This window comes from Arachis ipaensis, chromosome B5, assembly GCF_059453495.1.
Source record: "Arachis ipaensis isolate K30076 ecotype BB chromosome B5, ASM5945349v1, whole genome shotgun sequence".
Classification (NCBI taxonomy): Eukaryota; Viridiplantae; Streptophyta; class Magnoliopsida; order Fabales; family Fabaceae; genus Arachis; species Arachis ipaensis.
In genome coordinates, this window is record NC_142440.1 from 6,376,194 (window position 1) to 6,391,246 (window position 15,053).

The 15,053-nt window shown below is 30.3% G+C and overlaps 1 protein-coding gene across 1 annotated transcript; it reads left to right on the top strand.

Annotated features, from left to right (window-relative positions):
- Positions 1–7,918: 7,918 nt before the first annotated feature.
- On the top strand, positions 7,919–11,873 carry LOC107642674 (branched-chain amino acid aminotransferase 2, chloroplastic). The gene is made up of 8 exons (XM_016346096.3): positions 7,919–8,094; positions 8,173–8,625; positions 8,702–8,833; positions 9,183–9,281; positions 9,963–10,079; positions 10,799–10,894; positions 11,121–11,233; positions 11,377–11,873. The coding sequence occupies exons 1-8, from the start codon at positions 8,008–8,010 to the stop codon at positions 11,489–11,491; spliced, it is 1,212 nt and encodes a 403-aa protein (XP_016201582.1). The 5' UTR covers positions 7,919–8,007; the 3' UTR covers positions 11,492–11,873.
- Positions 11,874–15,053: the final 3,180 nt, after the last annotated feature.

A 15,053-nucleotide genomic window follows, 5' to 3' on the forward strand; every position in this document is an offset into this window, starting at 1 on the left:
TATATCTAAGAGTTTGCCACAAATCCCCGCCGTCTTGAGACTCTCCTCAACCACAGTGGTGAGGTAGTGCCGAACAGAAACATCATCCATACTCATACGAGCATGGGATAAATGTTCTTTCGGACGAACGCAAGAGCGTCCGCCTCACCAGAAGCGCCAGACTCTAAGGTCTTGCGCTTCTTCGGCTCTGGTTCAGGAGTAGGTCGGACAGAAGGGGGTGGCAGAGAGGAAGCAGAGGAAGAAATTACAATAGGTTGGGAGGGAGTCCCGACGTTCCGAGGAGGAGGAGGAGGAGAGACAACCGCCCTAGCACCACCAGATCTGGCACGAGACCTTGCCTTGGCTTCTTGAACCCTCTGGTAAGACTCTTGAGCGTTTTTCTTTGCCATCTCTGCAAAAAAAAATTGGTAGCTAAAAGTCAGACAAGTCGGTAAAAAAAATTGCAAGTCGAAAATAAATAAGAAACGCAAAAAGCTACCTAGTTGTGACTGGACAAAAGTCGGCGACCCCTGGAGAAATTTTTTAGTATCCAAGTATGGGGCCCTCCCCCACACTTCTCGGAGGAACCCTACGATGGCCGCCTCCACTTCGTCCAGGTCGTCCAGACCATATTTCTCACAGGGGGAGGCCTCTAACCAGTATAGAGGAAAGCGAGGAGAAGAACTCTCATCTAAGAAAAAGGGGTGGTGACCCTCTACTGCTTGAACTTTGAAAAAATAGCTTTTAAAATCGTGAAAGGATTCGTCAAAAAGGGTAAAAAGCCTCCGACCTTGTATGGCTCGGAAGGACACCCACTGTTGCTTATTATTTAGCCCACTGAAGGGCTTGGTCATATGGAAGAGATAGAAGAAAATCCTCAGAGAAATCGGGAACTCTAAGGCCTGGCTGATAAATTGGTAAATTTTCAAAAAACCCCAAGAGTTGGGGTGAAGCTGGGTGGGAGCAACCCGGCAATGACGTAACACAGACATTTCAAACTCTGAAAACGGAAGAAAAACGCCCAAACGGGTGACCATACTCTCATACATAAAAAAGAAATGAGGGGCCGCCTCGTCGGCCCTCCCGAAGCAAACCCGGTCTTCTGGACCCGGGACTACCAACTCATACTTCGGCTCATCCTCTTCAGAAGTACAAATTCTGTGGTGAGTACGTAGGTGGGTGATAAACTCGGTATCGACTGAAGGCTCCTCCCCTAGGACCGTGACATCGACCCACTGAGAGAGAACATCTACGGAAGTCATTTTCTTTTTTTAAAAGGGGTGACAAGAAACCTACAAAAAGAAAAAGAAAATCAACACACGGTCTCTAAAGGGACGGGGTACGGAACTAAAGCCTACAAACCAATCTACCTACAAAATAAAAGCACGCAAATAGAAAGCATGTTGCAGAAGGGGAAAAAGCTAACCTTTAAGTCTGAAATCAAGACTGGAGGAAGTAAAAGCCTTCGAACCGCAAGAATGCAGCACGAACGAATGCAAGGAAAATTTGAAAGATCGCAGAAACGAAACAACGAAAGAGAGGGAAAGTATTTATAAGAACGTTAGGGGCATAATGGTAAAATTGGGGCAATCATTAATGAAGATGCACCGTTACCAAGGCCATTAAATCCCTACGCACACCCCTAACGGACACGACGCTTGATTAGACGTAACTGTCAGAACCGAAAGGTCAAGGAAAATCACGTCGGTTCTTAAACCATCACATCGGTCCTCTTGCAAATCGGCTACGACCCCGAGTTGAATACTCGAACCCAAATCCTAAAAAGAAATTGGGCTCGAGTAGGGGCACTGTTCATACCCTGGCCCAATAATAAAGGTCCAGGACCCAAGCAAATAGGCCCAACCCAAAGAGTTGGCCCTCACCCAGTACCAGCTTTCATCCCAAGAAGTCGGTACTGAACACGACCTGCTCCAAAGAAGTCGGATACGAGGGTTAGCTGGCAGATAACACTCATTCGAATGAGTAACTGCCCCTAGAAACTCTCTAACCACTTCATAGAGTCATATCTTAACCTCCCTAAGATATGGGAACGGTTATCCACCTAAAAAGGTGGCACTACTTCAGCGGTGGTTATTGGTTCACCACTATAAATACACTGACACCATTCAGGTATCTCTAAGTTCCAATACTCTCTGACCTGCTCACACTCTTGCTAACTTAGGCATCGGAGTGTCTTTGCAGGTACCACCCCCTATTATTTCACACTTGCAAGTCGGACGGAGGAATACCGAGAACAGATCCACTCGAAAGCCACCTCCTTCATACGTTTGGGCCAACCAGCGCCATCCAACCCATTAATCTCCGGTTACCCACCGTAACACCACCCTAATGTTGTTTATTCAAATTAAGGCCAATGCCTAATAAATATATAGAATCATAAACTTCATATATATATATATATATATATATATATATTAATGAAAGCCAATGCTTTTTTTTTTTTTTTTTGGGTATTGATGTATGATTCATGTTATTTTTTTCATATCATTGAATTGATCCCACAAAATTCAGGTATGAATTGAGCCCACAAAATCTATATCCCATTCGGTTGATTCTAAATGGGCCTTAGGATACATCTGCTAATATTTTTTTAGCATATTAAATGGCGCTAGTGTGCTTTCTTTGTTTTTTTTTGTTTTTTTGTTTTTGCTCTTTCTTTGGGCCTATGGCCCCTCATATCGTCAGAAAAACGATCTTCTAATAGGTTTAGATATTTTACCTCAGGTGGAATGCAGAAGCAAATGAAAAAACACTCCGTTTTTCTACCCAAAAAATAAGGGCTTTCTAAATGATTTACAAAAAGAAAAGTTTGTGTTAGACCAAATATATATGTATACAAAATAGGTGGATGTTACAATACTCCTTTAATATTTTAATGCTTGGAGTTTTTAAACTCCATATAATTTTAACAAAAAAAAAAAAACACCATTAAAATTTAAAATTCAATTCACCTTGCGTAGATTTAGATTAACATTTAATGCACATTGATAAAATCAATAAACAATTAATACATTTTTTTGAAAAACTACAAACATATTAATTACAACTTGTAAAATATATTTTTAATAAATGATAATTATAATCACTATAAGAAATTTAATATGCTCTATTAATATATAAGTTATTAAATTAGTTAATAAAATCTAATTAATTAACAATTTTATATTTTATTTATTTTAATTATTTATTTAAAATTATAATTTATTTTATAAAATTTATTTAATATATTATCTTCTTTTGTTTATTGAAAATATCTATTTCTGTACAATTTGAATCGTATTCGTATATTTTTATTTTTTTATTAATCTAATTTTATTCACATATTTAAATCTTAAATTTTTTAAAAAATTTTATTTAAAATTTAAATAGATATAATTTAAATTAATAATTTAATTTAATAAAAATAAATGTATTCGTATTATTTTTATTATTTTAAGCAAAAAATTATCTCTAACGATATTTTCTATGTAAGATTTATTAATCTTTTCAGATATACACTCTAATATTATTAATTTAAAAGATTACATATATCTATCTCTTTTGTTGAGATATTTAAAAATTATGTTTAACCGCTTTAAAAAAATAATAAAAATGTTTATTTAAAATAAGATGAATAAATTTATTTAAAATTTTATTCGTATTAATTTTAAAATAATACCAATATGTTTATTTAAATAAAAAAATTTAAAATAATAAGAGTATTATATCCTTTTAATTCTTTTAAATTTTTATTTTTCTCATAATTTTATAATAATTTAATATCAATCTAAAAATAAAATAAATTTAAATTAAAACAAAAAATTTAGTCCAAATAGAATTTAATGTTGATTCTTTTCTCTCTCCTTGCTGATTTAATGCTGATTCTTTTCTCTTTCGTTAGTAATTAAATGATCATTCTTTTCTCTCTTTAGTTAAGGAGCACTAAAACTCCAAACAACTTTGGAGTATCAAATCACCGATGTTACAATACTTCTTTTTTTTTTTTCCAAAAATAATATGTTATATTTCATTAATTATTAAAAAATGAAATATAAAGATGTCCAAAAGCAGAACAGCATAATAAAAGGTGGAAATTTTCTAAAAAATTACACTGAAGGTATTCATCCAACGGTGCGTGGTCGAAAAACGAAGAAAAATCTTAAAGAAAAAATAATGATAAATCAAATTGAATGCAACTAAGAGCTTGTTTCATGGAGATGACGACCTAAACTGTGAGTTCTTTGGATTTCACAAAGCAACTTGACAGAGCTTGCTAGAATGGCAGACGACATAGAAGTAGAATTTTCAAAAATCAACTGGTTGCGAGCTTTCCAGCAGTTCCAACAAATGATGGCAAGCAATTGAGGATTACGGTCAGCATTCTTCAACGGGTTAAGTATCTCTGTTGATGCAGTCCACCATGTCCAAAAGTCGTTAGAACTCTGAGGGGGAAGACAGTCACGAAGATAACTCTGAGACCATACGTCTTTAATTCTAGAGCAATCGATCAAACAATGAGTGACTGTTTCCGTTGCTTCATGACAGCAAGGGCATATTGGTGATATAGATGGATGCGGTGATGAATCTGAGCAAGCACCGGAAGTCGGCCATGGAGAGCTTTCCAGATAAATAGCTTAATTTTGTGAGGCAAGTTCAACTTTCATAGATCAATCCACGGCTTTTTCTGTTACATATAATTAGGGCAAAGCTCCAGAGGCGGATGGTAAAAGAAATAGCAAATTCTGTAGCTTGAAGCTGTATCATATTGCTTGGATTTGTTCAAATCCCATTGCAATTTGTCCCTACTCTGCTGAATTTTAACGGACAAAATCCTGTTTGCAACGTCTTGGGGAAATAATTCTTGAATGGTTTCTGATTCCAATTTGGAGTTTTGAAACTCTTTTAGATTATCAATATTGTAATGTATGTTGGCACAATTTTCTAATAGGTATTCTATTAATAGAATTTTTATTATATATTGATAACATCATCAAACAATTAATGTCAATAAATTATATTTTTAAAAAAAATTAATATTTAAAAAATTAACACTAACATAAAATTATACTTTTAAATAAAAATTATAAAATAATCATAAAATATATCTTTACCTATTAAGCAACGTTTTTTTTAATTAGTGTTTTATTAGTGTTAATTTTTTTATTGAAATAAAATAAAAAAATTATTGTTTTCCATAACAATTTTTTATTTTTATCTTTAAAATTTATTTTGTTTTAGAATTCATAAACTCATTACAGTACAATTTAAATCGTACTGGTATATTTTTATCTTTTAAGATTTATTTTTATGTTTTAATTAATTAATAATTTTAAATTTTATTTATTTTAATTATTTATTTAATATTATAATTCATTTCATAAAACTTATCATGTATACTACTTTTTTTATCTATAACATCATGATTTTAAAAATTAACTATATTATAACATATCATTTAATTAGGATATATATAAATATATATTAGGAACAGAATTAATATTTTTTTAAAGTGTTATTTTAAATCAATTTTAGGTTATTATTTAAATTTAATTTTAGATTTTTATAGTTAAAATTAAATTTAAAAATAATTTTAAATAAGTAGTCACAAATCAAAGAGCAAAATAGTGTTAAATTATCGTTAGATTTGTAATTAGAGTTGTTGCTTCTGATATTTAACTCATGAAGTTAGGGTGTAAATATGTTTTTGTAATTAAACCTGGACCGATCATATCAGTTTGCATTGATTTGAATATCGGATTAGAATTCGATTTCTTTAAAAAAAAGAAAAAAAAATTGCAAAGAAAAAAATAAGAATAAAAAAATGTGAATGATGATTAAAGTTTGATCAAGGTTAGGTAAAAATTATATAAATTTATATTTTTATTTTTAATATATAGGATAATTAGTTTAGGTCGAATCCCAAACTCTAAAAAAAATATTTTGTGAAATTTAAAGTTTTTTATTTTTTCAATAAAGTTAATAATAATTCCTAAATTTCTTTTTAAAAATATATTTTTGTCTTAATTTTGTATCTTGTCCTCTTTAAAAAAATATTAGAGAGTTAAGTTTATTTAATTAAATTATGCATATAAATTATTTAAATTATATTAAATTTTTTTAAATTTCAATAATAAGTTTAAGAATATTTTTTGAGTGTAATGGAATGAAATAAATATAAATAATTAAAATTAAAATACAAAATGCTTAAGATAATTAATTTTTAAAATTAGAAAGAAGAACAATAATTAAATTCATTCTCTTATACGAAGTATTTATTTTACGTTATATAGTATACATATAAATTTAAATTTTTAAAATTAAAGTTAAATTCATAAATATTTTTAAGTAATTAATGACATAGAATTTTTTTTCCTTTTAATATGCTTACACAAAATAAATATTATTTTGGTCTTTTTTTAATATATTTAAATAATATTAATACTAAAAGAATATTTTGTCTTTTTAATTAAATAAATTTTAAATTAAAATTAAATCATTTTAATTTTAAAGGATATTTTTTTAGTCTTTTAAAATTAATACTAAAAATATATTTTGATTTTTAAATTTTATATTTTTTTCAATTATAATATTATAATAAATTTTTTAAATGTTATAATAATTTAATATGAGTAATATTAATAAAAAAGTATAATAGTCACCAAAAAAAAATAATAAAAAGTATAATAAGCCCAACCTGACCATAAGTCCAAACGGATCCAATATAAAATTTAATGCTAGCCAAACAAATTTTAAATAAAAAAACACAAAATAATCATACATGCTAAGGTTCTTTCTAACTTCTTAAAAGGAGTTTTAGTACTCCAAAGCTTTAAGGAGTACGTCAATTTTTATGTATTATAAATATATTTATTTGATTTATTTAAATTTATATTTTATTTTATTTACAGAGATATATTTATAATTAATTTATTTACGACATAAATAAAATAAATAATAAAATATAAAATATAAATTATGTTAAATTAATAAATAAAACATTTAAAATATTTATTTAAAAAAACAGTAAATATATAATAATAATAATAATGATATAATGATGCTAGATTTTGTTAAGAGATAAGACTAAATGATTCATACAAAGTTCAAGATAAACATGTTTGAAATTAAAAGTAATTCTATTTTTTTTAATAAATAATTTGAAAAGGTATGAGAAGGTGAGGTGGCACGGCTGCTGATTATCCTAATTCAGTTGAATGCTGGTGCATATTTATCTTTAATTTATGTTATTTTAGAAAAAAAGTTAAAGAATTGTATTTTTATTAAAATTTAATTAGTATTTAATTATAAAAAATATATATAATTTTATGTATTAAATATAATTTTATAATATTAAAAATATTAATAATAATTAATTAATGACTATAAATAATTAAATATGCTGATCTCTAACATTAATGGATCTAATATTACAAAATAATAAAATAATGAGAGTACATTTCTTTTATGTAGTATATACCAAAGCGTAGCCCACATGCGCTGCACCTGTGCCTCCAGGTCCTCCTACTCTTCTTTCTGGCGTAGAGAGATGGAGATCAGTGCTGTCCTGGCAAGCTTTCAACTGAGTTTTAAGATAAATATGTTTGAAATTAAAAGTAATCCTATCTTTTTTTAATAAATAATTTGGAGAGGCAGGAGTAGGTGAGGTGGCACCTCTGCTGATTACCCTAATTCAGTTAAATGCTCGTGCATATTCATCTTTAATTTATGTCGTTTTAAAAAAAAGTTGTTGCAAGTGTACTTTTATTAAAATCTAGTTAATATTTAATTATTAAAAATATATATATAATTTTATATTATTAAATATAATTTCATACCATTAAAAATATTAATAATAATTAATTGATAATTATAAATTATTAAATATGCTGATCCCTAACATTAATGTATCTAATATTACAAAACAATAAAATAATGAGGGCACCTTTCTTTTGTGTAGTATATACCAAAGCGTAGCCCACATGCGCTGCAGCCTCCACGTCCTCCTCCTCTTCTTTCTGGCTTAGAGAAATGGAGACCAGCGCCGTCCTGGCAAGCTTTCGACTCAGTTTTCCGATCTGCCCCTCCCTCCACCACTCTTCTCCTCCGTCTCTCAAGGTATCTCGCTCTCTCCATCTATCTCAATTCATTATTTTCTTTCTCACTTCCAATCTCATTTTTTGACCAATTTTTCAGTTCCAAAAGCAGTTTCTTCCCCCTTCCCACAACCATGTGCTGCACTACCCTTCTCCTCTCCCTCTCACGCCTACTCCTTCTCTTTCAAATGCGTCGTACAGTCAAACCGTTGAATTAGCAGACATAGAATGGGACAACCTCGGATTCGGTCTTCAACCTACTGATTACATGTACATCATGAAATGTCCACACGGCGGAACCTTCTCTAAAGGTGAACTCAAACGCTTTGGCAATATCGAATTGAACCCCTCCGCTGGTGTTCTCAACTATGGCCAGGGTTTATTTGAGGGTTTGAAGGCATACCGCAAGGAAGATGGCAACATTCTTCTCTTCCGTCCAGAAGAAAATGCTCTTAGGTTGCAGATGGGTGCGGAGCGCATGTGTATGCCTTCTCCTACTGTTGACCAGTTCGTTGAATCTGTTAAAGACACTGTTTTGGCAAACAAACGTTGGGTACTCTCTTATTCCCATCTACCATTACACATGTGTCATGCTTTTGAGGTGAAATCTAATTTGGCTTTAATTTCAGGTTCCCCCTACGGGTAAAGGCTCATTGTATATTAGGCCATTGCTAATGGGAAGTGGACCTGTTCTTGGTCTTGCACCCGCTCCAGAGTACACATTTCTTATATACGTTTCACCTGTTGGAAACTACTTTAAGGTAATCCATCTTTAAAATATTCCATATTCTTCTTTTGGAAGAGTTAGACACAAAAATGGTTAGTGTTTAGTACTGCTGGATAAGTAGAAATTTATGTGCTTTTTTTGTGAGGTGATTGAAGAGGTTTGGATTTGTAGTTTGTAAAGATGACGAAACATTGTAGTAATCTTCAAACGGTCCACCATAATGTCACCCTCATTCTTGCGGTGTTATGATCCGATGGTATCACAATGGTTGTTATTAATTCAATATGGACAACTATAATCATCTCTGTTTGTATCTTTTGTTGTAATTTTGAACATACTTATAAGTTGTGCTTAAAAATTTATGAAATATTAATTTATCACAGGAAGGTTTGGCCCCAATCAATTTGATTATTGAGAATGAATTACATCGTGCAACTCCTGGTGGCACTGGAAGTGTGAAGACTATCGGAAACTATGCTGCAGTAAGCCTGATCTCTTTTCTTCTTGTTTGGTCTTGGCAGTTGATTGCAGATATTGTCTTCTATTCGCATCAAGTTAACTGCTTGCGAGTACAAAGATAACTTTCATTATTTTGGCATATAGATTTTTTGTACTTATTAAATTGGTATTTAGGTGAATACATTATTTTCTTGTGTCTTTGGACCACGTATTTCTGTAAGATGTAAATTCAGAAGTAGAATCATTGATACAGAAATGAAAAAAAAGGTAGAAGTGAAAAATTACTTTGTGTTTGTAAGTAATGGTAGAAGAATTTTTATGAAAATCAAAAGTTTTTAAGCATTAGGGTGCAATAAATAAAAAAGTTTTCCCCCTCTTTTATCAAAAAACTTGAAAAAGTTACGTGATTGGATATTAATATTTTCTACAAATCTTAAGGACAGAACAGAAATAGTACGAGTCTGTGGGAGGTAATGGGCTAATCTTTTAAAGTATTTCTACTTTTTACAAAAGCTTGAGTTTTCTGTTTGATTATTTCTTAATTCTCATTTTTGTTCTACAACATTGTCTTGAGTTGTCTGTTTAATATTTTATCTTAATTTTCATTTTTTTTCATTGACATACTTTAGCTTATGTCTTCTTTGAAAAAGAAAATTCTGATCCTTCTCTCAATCCCATTCCCACAAAAAAAATTGTCTTTGTAGGTTCTGAAGGCACAATCAGTAGCAAAGGCCAAAGGCTACTCTGATGTTTTATATCTTGACTGTGTGCACAAAAAATATCTAGAAGAGGTTTCTTCATGCAATATTTTTGTTGTTAAGGTATTTTACTCTAGACTTATTGAATGTTATATTCTATAAGAATATCAGTACTTTTGAAATAATTAATTATTTATAAATTATTTTTTAAATTTTTGAAATTTTTAAAAGAATTGATCTTAATTAAAAAGATATGTAACAACTTTTTAATTAATCATATTATAAAAGTATTGGTATCTTATAATTTTATAGAGTACTATAGAGTACTATGTAATTCTTATTATCAAAAACAATATTATTGAAAAAAAATTCTATATTTTTTTTATATATATTGATAAAATATTTAAAAAAGAATAATTCACTAATTATATATTAAGCATAAATTACTTTTATATAATAAAAAAAACAAAAAATAATAGAAAATTTTATATAAAATTTGCCCCATATCAAAATTTATAGATCCGTCCTGCTTATATATAGATTGTTTTGCAGCAACCTGACTTGCTTCTGATCCTTATTACACTAATCTAAATACCTTTGTAGTTTTGTGCCACTCTTGGCCATATGAGTATTCGATATTATTATAAAGTTATTTTATTCAATTCTGCCTGGTATGTTTTTGTTTGTCAGTATTCTACTATTCTGGTTAACATTTTATTAGTGCTAATGATTGCATTTACTGAATTTCTTTTACCCTCATCCCAAGTTTACGTGTTATTCTAGAAAAAGCATGTCTCCTGAGCTCACTGTATTATAGTTTTCACATATTCATTTGCTTTCAGGGCAACAATATTTCAACTCCTGCTATTAAAGGGACTATCCTACCTGGCATTACTCGAAAGAGTATAATCGATGTTGCACGAAGCCAAGGGTTCCAGGTACCAGGCTTTTGGTTTAGGAGATGATTGTTGGAATATTATTTGTCATACTAATCAGAATGAATGATATTTGGTACAAAATGTAATGATTGGTATTAGTTCACAAGGTCATGGTCTGAATTTTTGTTTCTAGACTTTGATATACGTGGTTTTTTGTTTCTATTTACATTAGTCCAAACAAAGTAAATTCATTATTTGTTTCCCAATTATTATGGAATATGTGCAGGTGGAGGAGCGACTAGTCTCTGTGGATGAATTGCTAGATGCTGATGAGGTCTTCTGCACAGGGACAGCTGTGGTTGTGTCACCTGTAGGCAGTGTTACTTATCTTGGCAACAGGTATCCTCCATTCATCTTTAACCACAAACTTTGTTAAAACATTCTAGTGATTGGCTATGCGATTTAGCTAGCTAAATGCTTATTAGGTAGGTATCTAGGAAAACAAATTGGAACCAATGATTGACATTATTAAATTACTGTAGGGTATCCTATGGAGAAGGTATTGGAGCAGTGTCCCAGGAACTCTATAGTGTCCTTACAAGACTACAGATGGGTATTACAGAGGATGTGATGAATTGGACTGTTGAGCTGAGATAGGCACACAAAGAAATAGCTGGCACTGCATCTTCGCTGAAATCCCGTGCAAATCTCCAATCACTAGAACTAGTTCTTTTAAAATTTTGCTTTTGGATATGATTAGTTCTTGTGGATAGTCACTGGGGTGTGTGTATTGCTATTGAATGACCATAGCAAGCACGTAAGGAAACAGTTTACATTTGTTTATTTTCTTGCCAGTTGGAGAAGTCTTTATCAGTGGATTAGTTTAAGTTATTTTTGGTTGAAAACTAGACTTTTTTTTTTTTATTTGTAACATTTTGTTTACCCTATATATAGGGTGTAGTAGGAAAGCATATTTCTGGTTTCTAAGACTAGCCTTTTGGTGGAAGAGAATAGCAGTTTTATTATATCTTTTATAGCAGTTTTTTGGCCACCTAGTTTGCATCTTATGCACCCGATTTTTCACAACAATTAGCAACTACATGGCAATTGAAACCTTTTTTTGCCACTCATTGTACCTAAGTGGAAGTGTGTTCTATATTGAAAAAAATATTCACAGCCGACTATTGGTTTGCCAGAATGCATAATGTTGCAATCATAAGCAACATACCTTCGAATATCACATTCAATTCTTTGTTTCTAATACTCGGTTGTGCCCTTTTCTAATGATGATTGGTATAATTTTCAAGTATTTACTAGTTGCTATATATATACAAGGGTTTAAAGGTTGAAGGGTTAGCTCAGTTAAATAGTTAATAGTCTTAGAGAGTTAGTCTCCAGTTGAAAAATAGCTATAATCTTTTAACGATAAAAGAGATTAACAGACATCTTTTGTTGTGATCTAAAAGTAACTGAGTGCATTGCTCTTATTATTTTTCCACATATATCTTTTTTCTTTATATAATGATTAGATCAAGGTATGAGGCAACCTTTATTGACCTTTTCCATCTTTCTTTTTACCTCATGCATAAAAAATTGGAAAGTATGTTTTGTAATACGTGATTTTTCTTTATTATTTTGTAATAAAAATGGGAAAGTACAAGAAGAATATAATAAACATAAAATTTGCAAACTATTCAGAATAGATCCTTACTAATAAGATATTGTTGCTACTAATCATTGGTTTTAAAGAAGATAAAAACAAAGACAACTATCCGGATTTCTCAATTTCTCATTGCTGTGTGAAAGGCAGCGGCTACCCAAATAACAGAATAATAATATTACACAATGTGGGAAGAAAAAAGGGTGGAGAGGGAGACCCAATACATGGAATAAGGAGGAGAGATATGTTGAGAATATACTCTGTTTCTTAGTATTGTAAAATGGAGACTTTTGTTATATATTCACTTCTCCTGCACTTAATTTTTATTAGTAATAACATGAGTTAATAACTTAATATACATCTTATGACTATCAGTTGATTCATCTAATGTATATTTCATCTTATGTGTTGGTTTAATGTATATACTAGATTGGGTTCTTAGGAGACAACAAAATGAATAATAAAAATATGCACATCCACAAATTTAAAATTACATATTTAATATGAAGCATGACAAATATAGACAAAAATAGAGTGAACGCAGAATATGGCACTAACAATGCAGAATGCGGATAGAAATTAAATTTCAGTAATTAGCTGCTCAGAAAGCATGGTACGCTTTTTATAATTTGTTTGTACTTGAAAATGTGATATTGAGGATTGAATTATTTGTCTTATATGGCGTTGTCTTTTTGACCTCTTGTCCTCCATTTTCATTTCTATATATGTATATATGCCTTTTAAACTCCATAAAGGCAACCTTCATGAAGAAACCGCGTTGCTGACTTCTTGTGATCGTGGCAACAACAACACATTCTCTTTATCATTCATTTCAACCAAAGCTTACTTCTCCCCAGTTCCCACATACATATGATAGTAGAGGCATTTCATTCAAGGAAAATAAAATAACATACAGAGGCATAACAATAATAATGTAACATGTTAGGGAAAATTCATAGAATGGTTCGTAATAGTATGAGGATTCATAACGATATTACGTGTATACTTAAAATTAAATAATAATTAATTATTCATATAAAATATATATTAAATAATACATGTAAATAAACATAAATTAATACATAATAATTAATGGAAAAGTCTAGGGGACAGTAATTTTGGTGTTTTCTAGCCAACACTTAATCATCAAAATAAAAGTGAGTGATCTTCCACCATTAGATATAATCTCACACCATTAAAAATACTATTAATGACCAATTGATGGTTACAAAACACCAAAATTGCTGCCCCTAACATTCCTCATAACTAATTTAATTTTTAGTATCAACTTAACATTTTTGGATGACTTAATACTTGCTACAATGAATTCAGATGAATAATGGATACTCAGTTGGTCTTCAAAGCTTGCATAATATATATGTTTGTTGTAATAGCTAATTAAGAGAAATATTAGAGAATCACTAAAATTTATTATTTTTGGTTAGTACTTAGCTAATAATGTTTAAAATTGTGGACTAAAAGTATGTTATAAGATTATTAGATTAAAGAAATTGAAATGGATTCTTATTGGTTCTCAAGTTTCTCTCTCTAACTAATTCATTGAAATGTTCATCGGTGGAACCTTCCTGGCTTATAGTCACTACTCACTAACTAGGTAGCTTACACTGCTGCTGGGTCCACCAAGTCTTTCAGAACATAATATTTAAGTGCGTGCTTAAACATAAATGTGGTGAATAATTCAAGAAATTAGGAGTGATATGATGATACGGTCCATCTATATATGTCTTACAATCATTCATAGCTTTGTCAAGATCAGGTCACACCTCCGCAACAAACCAATGAAAGCATCAAGATCAGGTCCATCTATGTTCTAGAAACTCATCCAGTAAGATAAAGTCGGGGCAAGTTGGAGTTGAAAATTAATTACCATATATCATCTACAGTAATAGAAAATGATTTCTAGTTATTGACTTAATATATAAACAACCATACATTATATTAATTAAAGTTATGTCGCATTATATAAATCCAATTCTTTGAACCAGTGTAGTATATATATATATCATGATGACTGTATATCACAGTTACTCTCTTCATGTTGATAGCACCAAGATTTCCGACCGTTTATAAGATCCAGGGTAAAAATTAAATAGAAAATAATACAACTTCTAAATTACTTTTCTAAAGTTATATGGTCGTAATGCTTTGTCTGCAATGCTCTTTTAGTTGCGAACAAAATTGGTGAAAACTAGCATGTAACTGGTATTTTTATCCGTAAAATATAAATCTTTTAAAATTATGTCACTTTTGTTTTGATATTATAAATTATGATATAAAAGATTTATAAAATCAAACAATTTTTATAAAAAGATCGTAGGGAATAAAAGTTTCCATCAGCTAAGAAGACTAAGGTCTTCGTAGATAAAAAATTAAATAATAATATTTTTTATTATTATTTTCATGTGAAAGAGTTTAATTTATTACTAAAAATTAATTTTAATATTCGTTATCTAAAATTTAAAACGATTTAATTTGTATATTTTTGATTAGGTGTTAAGTCTGTTACACAAATAAAAATAATTAATTTTTATACTTGTT